Below are 9,348 nucleotides of genomic sequence, written 5' to 3' on the forward strand. Positions count from 1 at the left end.
CAAAGCTAGCCTGTACTCCACCCAACATGGATAATATATGATTTGAACCATGTATGACTGCTTCAAGATGTTCTCCAAGAACAGCAGGGGATTGGGGAGCTAAGATGTATTGCCAGTGAATAAATACTCAGTTCTATACATTCTAAAACACGAGTATAGCACCTCCTATACCAATCAGTCCATTTCAACTCATTTAAGGGGATTGATTAAACTTAAAGCTACAACAGACACAAACCTTCATATCACTTTCTTTTTGGTTAAATTATTGTCAACAAGACAGGTTATAAATAAAAATCTTTCTAGCAGAGCCAGGGATAATATTGAGAACCTCAAATCAGATCTATTCATTCTTTCTGTATCCAAAACTGAAACAAAAGTATTTGACTTGACATGCAATAAGTGATACTTTAACCTATTGAATAAACTTCTCCTTGAAAGTACGTGATAAGTATACCTGGCAGTTTAAAACCTAAAGAAAAGAATATAAGGACCCAGGGGTTCATGTGCTTACCTGTCTGTGTGTCAATAGAGCTTATCCTGGCCTGGAGAAAGCGCTGGGCACAGCCATCTTCCTGGCCCTTCCTCCATTTTCCTCCTACGGCACCCAATCTCACACTGCCCAGGAACAAGATCGGGTGACGTAAATGGGAAAAAAAAGAGTGCCGATCTCACTGCGCATGCATGAGACTGGCATTTCTTTATACCACTGAAGAAAAAGCTCTGAGATGGGGCTTGCGCAGAAGAAGCAGCCAGAAACCTCCTGGGATCCATGACATATGTATCCCAGGAGGCTCGGCGCTCCTATTCAGTCTTGATCGCCAAAGCAATCAAAATCGAAAGGTGAGGGCTTTTACCTTTTTTTTTTTTAAATAAGGGATTTAAGCACCCTCCCCCAAAAAATAAGGTAAATTTACCATATATATAAATTGTTGTCTACCCTTCTATGTAAGGTAAAAATTTTAGGTTTGGTCCGCTTAATAAAGGTTCCAAAATTGTATATAATACAGAGTTCAAGGTTAGTGGTATTATTCTTACATTGAAACATTTGTACAATAGTACCTAGGTTGTAAGACATTAGATATGTCCAGGGGATCATATTCTGGATTTAATAAGGCAGCTTTTTAAATGTATACTTGTTCTGGTAAAAAGCTAAATATTGGTCAGCTAAAAAAGGATTACAATAAACTGCCTAAAGAACATTTCTGTCTTAACTTTCATTGACCTACACTTTGGCTTAGTTGGTATATGCAATGCTGTATGTGTTCTATTTGGAGACAATATACTTTGAGAACCCTGGCAATCTTTTTGTATGTCTTAAAACCATGGAAATCGGTAACAAAATATAGAATTTACTTTTGACTTATTTTTGTGTTTATTCCCTTTGATGTGTGGACAGGTGGTGTAGCATGCTATTAAACTCACTTGGGAATATGCATATCAATCCTTGTCAATGTCATGGCGTGCATTGTGAAGTGTCAAGAAGATAAGGAATATATCCATTAAATGATGTAAACAGATGTGATAAAAGTCAAGGAAAGGCAAAGCGGTCCAGCTCAGCTTATAATAACACACTGGACTAATACAGCGGAATTTAGAACATCATAAAATGATGCTAGAACACATCTAAGAGTCACATGACATTACTAAACATGAAATTAGACATGAAATTACTAAATATTAGCCCAAAAAATGTATAATACCTAATACCATTTCAAAACTAACTAAAAACATGTAGGTCTCCCCTAAAATAATGGTCTAAAGGAAAGAAATATATTGGAAATCTTTTAATGTTTCCAGTTGTGCACCCTGCACCTGCTGATAATCACATTTAATAATAATATGCAGTATTGAAAAAGGTGTTTTGATGATTTTTTTGCAAAAAGTTTTTTAAAACACTTCTTAAATTTTCAAGTTGATTACAAAACTTTTGAACAGGTCCCTGCGATCCCTTCAACAATTTTGGTGACAATATGTTCAGGGCCTTTGCCATACCTGGTATAGTCAGCAACATAAATTAACCACATTGCAAAACTTAGCCTTTTTGCAAAAAATTCTGCATTAGCAAAATAAATTTTGAAAGAACACATTTGAAAAAAATACTCATATTTTCACTTTTGTTGAGTCTCCTAACTGTTTTATATGTGACCTTCACCCAGGGTTCTGGTCCGAACATTTTCACATAGGGATTGAAGACGTTATGTCTCTGTAATTGCTGAAAGAATCTAACAGGGACTTCAACAGGGTTTGAATTCTCAGCTCCAAAATAGGAATAGAGGAGTAGTACAAGAACAATAAATACCAGAAAGTTTGAGTGGTTCATACAAGAGAAAAGTTGGTCACTTATGTCCCTTTGGTTTAGTGAACATTTCCACGTTGAATCTATACTATCCCTAGTTATTTTGGTTGTGTGCTAAGTTAAACTCTAGCTAATTCAGCTTGTTAGAAAACACCCATATTTACTAAATATATATTTAATATATTTAATAAATATATATTCAATATTGAACAATAATCACAAGGTACAATAATCACACACTGGAAAGGAAAAGGTTTTTATCACAGCAGTTTATGACTGCTCTTATGACAGCTGCATTGCAGAAGCAAGCCATTGGCCGCTTGCCAACCAATAAAATAGTAAAATAGCTTTTATCCAAAATAATACTTATATAAATCACAAAAGAATATAGCAAATAATTTCTGTAATTAACTTATGGTTTTCTCTGCACAACATAAATGAGTTAGCATACTAGTGGATTGATACTTTAGACAGTAATTGAAAACCTCTTACCAAATTTCACACTGATATGTGGATCTTGTACATCAATGGATAGAAGAACATGTAGCCGTACAGATGTTCAGCAATTAGTTCTGCTTGGTCAAGCTTATAAGTGTGAACTCTGCCACAGGCTGCTAGAGCAAGATATGTACTGTTGTACTGTATGTAGCCATGCTATGAGCAGCCATTATTATCTCAAAACTGTCATGTGTACAATATATCAAATACCGCAAATGTATAAAGCAATGTGTTATCACTCATGTGCATAAAGCATATTCTGCCAGGTGACGTTATTTTGCAAGATATTACACATTCCTTTATTACTTTACTGTTAGCACAAGCCAGCGGGGAAATATCTGCACTTTATACCATCCATATGCCTGTTGGAACAAAAGTTAGGGAAAAATATGGTATACTACAAAAAAGGACATTATACAGCTGTGGATTCTTGCCTTTTCAGCTGTTTTTTTTGGGATCCCACTATAGTCAGTCAACATAGGTCCATGTTCTGCATAACTTTTTCAAACATTCACAACAATTTAAGTAGAAGAAAGATTTCAGATAACAAGTTACCTTTTTTTGTGCATGCCCACATTAACCCTCCGCCAATGCTAGCAGAAATCTCAAATAACTGTTAAAATCTGCAAATGCATACTGGATAATACAGTTTAATTCAGGTATGTGAATTTGCTAGGCAACCCAATTGTTATAAATATGTATCTACGTACAGTTAAACTAAGCTTTCTATTTAGCATTTTTAACAGTCCACAAAACGTATTGGATCAACTCTGTTAAATAAAGGCTCAGCGGGTTTGGCTGTAAAGTGAGAACACCCAATGTGAAGACACATAAACTCCCAATGAACCTGGCATTCAATTCCACATATGGGGTTATCTAAGTCTCCTCAATCTTTTTTACTAGTCTTGTCTTTATTTTATTGTACTGGTATTTGCTGTTTTATTTGTGCTGTATAGACATGATCAAACTTTATGAATTGGTTTGCTACAGGTACTGTATATTGATATGTGCTTTAAACTTGAGTAAATGTTTTAATAGTGTTTATATGCATTGGTGGATGTTTACTAATAAAAAGGTAGCTGCTGTGTCTGTTATTGTGGCACAGTTTGCTAATTTGCCATAGAAATGTGACATAGTGTTGCATTTCATGTAATAAATGTGATGTATACCTTTGATCCCTTGTTTAGCCTGATTTTGTGATAGTGGATTTTTCATCTTGCCATAATTGGACTAGAAGAAGTCAATACGACTTAAAAAGATTTAGGAATTTTGTTTCAGATAAACAGTTTAAAAAAAAAGTCTTATTATGTATATATATATATATATATATATATAGTAAATTGCATTGTACTTATGAAGAAAGGGTAAAAATGGGTAGACATTTGTAGACTGGACATTCACCAAACATTCACAAAGTTCAGTGGCACCTGCATACATTCATATGCAAAAAGCAAACTATAAACAGCAAGGAATCATATATTTTGCCACATTTGGAAATAGAGATTGTGTATATTAATGTCTGTCATTTCATTTTCCTATTATTCTCCTAATATACAATAGGTTTCAGTTCTGCCTGTGTTTGACTGTTCAATAAAAACCTGTTTTAGTTTTGTACACAGTAGGTCCTTTGCCACATTTCTATAGCTCACTATTAAAGGTGCTTGGAACAGAAAACTTCTAAGCCAGAATGATTCCAGCCAGAACAGAGAAATCCAAGGGTTAAAATTCCAAGTCAGTAATCAATCCAGGACTCTTTATTATGCAGCTGCACAGAGTTCCTGTAATTGTGCAATGGGGGCAGGCAAAACTAAGTGGATTTTTGTGGGATCTCATCGTTGGACACTATTTAACCCTGCAAGTAAATATGAGTTAAACAAATATTTATAAAGGTTTTTTTTCTATTGCATTGTGTGGTTATTTCTAGGCCTGGTTTATCCCTTTCTAAGAATAGATATGGTTGTACTAATTTACATAATGTTACTATAGACACCCAGATTAAGGCCATTTTCCCTATTAAAAAACGTTGACACGATTGGGGACAGATGAGGGTCTGGTTTTGCCAAAAGGAATGCATACACATGCTTTCTTCTTAATTTAAAATAATAAATAAATAAACTTTACATCTTTCATCTATTAATGATGAAAGGTAAAATTATGTAGGTAATGTATGTAAATTAAGGTAAAATATGTAGGGTTTACTTTTTAACTATATGATATTACAGGTGTTGTTTTCCTTCATTATAACTTATCTGTTTTTCAAATCAAGTACTAAATTCCATGTTGTGATATTTAAATGCATGTGAAAAAGCAGTACTTAATTGTTAAATAAAATACAAATAATGTTTGAATGTAACATGTGTTTTTTTTTTTTTTGTGACTTAGCGTTAGGACTCAAAGTTTGTCTTGTTTCTTTATTCTTTTACAGAATCAGTTTGTATACAGAGATGGAGGCTATACTACTCAAGAGGCTGTGACTCTGCCATATAGACCTTCTGCGTGCCCTATACCAGAGGTTCCAACAGTGCAAGGTGCCACTGCAGAAGTCTTTGAAGACACTTGCTGTAATGGAACTTTGCGTAAACAAAACACAGAACGTGCTGCAGAGGAAAGCAGCCTACAGAGGTATAGTGCTGACCCCACTGCATTTGTAAGAGAGCGAAACCCAAGAGGTTTGGTGGGAGAAGATGGTTACATGACTCCAATGAAAGAGAAGCCCAAGACAGGTGGGTTACCTGCATTACCTTTAAAAAAGCACTTCCACTACAAGCAATTTTAGCCTATTTACTGAGCCCCAACCATCCATAGAAAAACTCTCCAGTACATTTAAAAAAATCTTGGGGATTTAAATCTTGTGTTATTAAAACTGCTTACCTTAGCTCCAACCTAAATACTGGTGACATCAAGCTTAGAAGCCCAAATCTCACAAGAATATGCTTCTGCACTGAGATTTGGACTTTTTGAGGGTCTCACTGAAAAGATGATAATGGGAATTTGGAATTTGGCAAAGTGTGTGAGGAGAGAAAACCTCAGTAAATGAGACCTTGTTTTTTAGTTCAAGGTCCACTTTAGTTGTCCTTATTTTGTATGATTAGTATATTTCTTCTTTTATTGTATTAGATTGTATTGTATAAGGTAGGTAAAGCAAGTCAGAATTTCTGCCTATGACACACTAAATGATCAGTAAAAGTAAAGTGGATTAAACATTCAGGAATGAACCTGACTCACTGCATTCATACCTGTGTAAATTCAGAACAGGAAGAGTATTGACAATTCTAGGTTCATTAGCCATTTAACAGCTGCTGTTATCAGCATAAAAATCACCTTGAATATAAACATGTCTATATGAGTTTAGATCTGATTACACAATCCACACATAGAACGATGTTATTAAATCTGTTTTAGAAAAGCTACTGTTCACCTAAATGACATTCTAAAATATTTGGAGGCTAAGCATTTTTATAGGGACATGCATATTGTAATGTATAACAGCTACCTCATAAAGTAGCATATTGTATATCTTTGCAAAAAAACACACACACACAGTTAACTTCTCTTCACAAGCCATGATAGTCTACCAGTCCATTATACAAGGGGGAATCTCTGTTGGGCCCACAAGTATACACAAATATGCCAGCCTTTCTTTTTAAAACAAGTAGAAAATATGGATCTAAATTTAAGGGGATTGAAGCACAACGTACACATCTGTTTGCACAGAATTGTTATTTTTTACAACACGTGGGACTAAACACCAGATGAACACTAATAATGTTAATTTTTTGCCAACTGTTTCAAGTATAAAATTATTTGTTTACAAACATGTCTTGCGATTACATGATTTATAGGCTATGGACAATAACTAATAGTTTAATCCATCATTAGTTGTACCTTTTTTTTTCCTAACATCTCTGTTTTCTTCTTTAGATTATTTGAGCCCAGTGGAAGAAAATCCTTTTGTTTCCAGAAGAAAAAATGGTGACCTCCAAGCTCTGGATAATCCTGAATACCACAATGGACCCAATGGGCAGCCAAAATCAGAAGATGAATATGTCAATGAGCACCTTTATCTTAATTCCTTTGCCAAACCCAAGGAAAATCCAGAGTACCTGAAAAACAATGGACTTACTGTGCCAGAAAGAGCTAAGAAAGCATTTGATAACCCAGAATACTGGAATCATAGCTTGCCACCCAGGAGCACCATCCAGCATCCTGACTACCTGCATGAGTACAGCACAAAATACTTTTATAAGCAGAATGGACGTATCAGGCCAGTTGTCGCTGAAAACCCAGAATATCTAACCGAGTTCACTCTAAAACCAGGCACTGTCCTTCCCCCTCCTCCTTACAGGCACCGGAACACTGTTGTGTAGGAGTTTCAGTATTATAAAAAAGGGAGCTATCCCTACTCTTTTTGGATATTCTGAGCCCTCACTAAAAGCCACCTAACTTACTCAGGTGTGCTTCTACATGCCAGATCACTTACATCAGATGGTTAAAGAATGCTCTAGATTTTGTATTAATGTTATTTATCACAGAGAGCACTCAATGAAGTATTCAGACTGGCAGTTTGCTCTCAGTGGATTGAGACAACATTCAACTCATTTAATGACCAAGCACTGGTAGAAGCTCTGTGAAGCAGAAGTACTTTATGTATTTGCCTTTTAGGTTCCTACAGCAGATAGGACAGAGTTTTCATGTCTATTCATGTCTAAAGCAAAATGTTTGAGCCCTAACAATTCTAATTTCTTATTTTACTTAACAAGACCATTTAAAGTCTTCCACTGCCAGTTCGTACCAATAACTGGGTACCACTAATGAAAATATTATTAATTATTTTATGCTAGAGGATATGGCATGCAAGATCCCAATGTTGTCTGCATAATGTGTTGTAAGCATTATTGATGTCAATATCCTTATTATTTTCTAGAAAGTAGGTTTGCTTGTTACAGCTCAATACAATACATTAATTTGGTTACAATATCATGCACAGAGAATTCATGCTAGGTTCTACAAGGTGAAACTATAGTTCTTCTGCTTCATACTTGAAGGACTTGCTAGTGCTGATCATGAAGTCTATGGAAAAGACTAAGCCCCATTTGTCCAATTTTGAGGATGATGTGTCATGCCATTAAAGTTTTGAGATGTTTTAGAATGTGTATACACTCTATGGATATAAGCTGGAAAAGGATATAAAATATATTTTCTTTATTTTTCTGATTTGTCCTAAAAGTCCTAACCAGATGCAAGCAACAGTGATGTACAAAAGCCAAGCTAATGTTTATATTTTTTATTTATTAAATCCCAGTGAATTCGTCAATATAATATTGTATGATAAAACAAGGAATATAGCCTCCAATATGCATATCATCATTGTAAATATTTATCTCATAATATAATGCTTCTTCGACACTGGCACTAGAAGAGCCTAACTGAAGATACTGGAGAACAAAATGAGTTTCATCTTCATGGTCTGGCCTGCAGTAAATGTGACATAAATGTTTGTAGCCATACACTTGTGTTTAAATCTTTCTTCTGTACCTTCACCAGCTGACATACCACAGACTGGTCAACGATGAGAGAATCAAGACTTGGAAATAGAGTTGTTGCTTGCATTCTTTTGGAAACGAAGATGTTTCGGGAGTTAGCCAGTGGGGATTACAAGTGAACTGTACGGAAACATTAATGCAGCAGGGAATTGCAGACTTTAGAAAGTCAGTTTTGCACTTAAATGGTTATTATTGTCTTTTGACAGACTGTTGTTATGTTTTTTTATATTTTTAGTTATTTTGTGCTTGGATTTTGAATGAAGCAATATGAAAGCAACCAGCAAAATTATATGGTAAATACAAGATTATAGACATGCCAAAATAATTCTCTGTTAAAAAAAATGTTAATATTTTGAGTATAAGCTATAGAATTATACACATGTATCAGGTTAGATGGAATGATACAGGTTAGATAGACTGATTATGACATATTGAGATGTTTAATTATGAAAAGGATTGTATTTTATTTACCAAAACTGAAGGAAAATAAAACTGGCATCAGTGTCCATAGCAATCATTTGGTTTAGCTGCTATGGAAATATTTAGGATACCCAAATACATTCAGTTTTGGAAAGCTCAGGCCCAGCCCATTAATCTTGAATGCAAATTTTCACTTGCAGCAGCTTTTAGCAGCTGTCACTTTTGACAAATGTGAGGCTTCTTCATATAATTTAAATAGGTTATAGATACTACTTGGGTCTTCCTGAAGTTTGCCTCCTAAGGTTTGGGACATATATTTTTCCCTTCAAACTTCACCACCTTATGTCTGTAAGGCACATTTGGGGGTTTGATAAACTGGATTACAAATAACGATTGATCTGACTTGGTATGCTGCTTCAAATTTTGAGGACCTCACCTTGGAAAGCTGCAACTAGTACATATAACTTTAAAGAGGAAGAGTCAAATTCCTCCAAAAAAGAAACATAGAACAATACTATTTCATAAATAGAACAACCACTTTTAGTAATGTTTTATTTGTTCTACAAATATTATAGTTTAAATTTATTTTAG

At 34.8% G+C, this 9,348-nt stretch overlaps 1 protein-coding gene across 2 annotated transcripts in view; it reads left to right on the top strand.

Annotated features, from left to right (window-relative positions):
- ERBB4 (erb-b2 receptor tyrosine kinase 4) overlaps positions 1–9,342 on the top strand; it is a 510,543-nt gene extending 501,201 nt beyond the window's left edge. For both annotated transcript variants that reach the window (XM_072418550.1, XM_072418551.1), the window contains 2 exons: positions 5,220–5,517; positions 6,716–9,342. In XM_072418550.1, coding sequence (XP_072274651.1) covers positions 5,220–5,517; positions 6,716–7,161 — 744 coding nt within the window. In that variant the 3' untranslated portion in view covers positions 7,162–9,342. The remainder of the gene's footprint in view (positions 1–5,219; positions 5,518–6,715) is intronic.
- The last annotated feature ends 6 nt before the right edge of the window (positions 9,343–9,348 follow it).

Source organism: Pyxicephalus adspersus, chromosome 7 (assembly GCF_032062135.1).
Source record: "Pyxicephalus adspersus chromosome 7, UCB_Pads_2.0, whole genome shotgun sequence".
In the NCBI taxonomy this organism is placed as follows: Eukaryota; Metazoa; Chordata; class Amphibia; order Anura; family Pyxicephalidae; genus Pyxicephalus; species Pyxicephalus adspersus.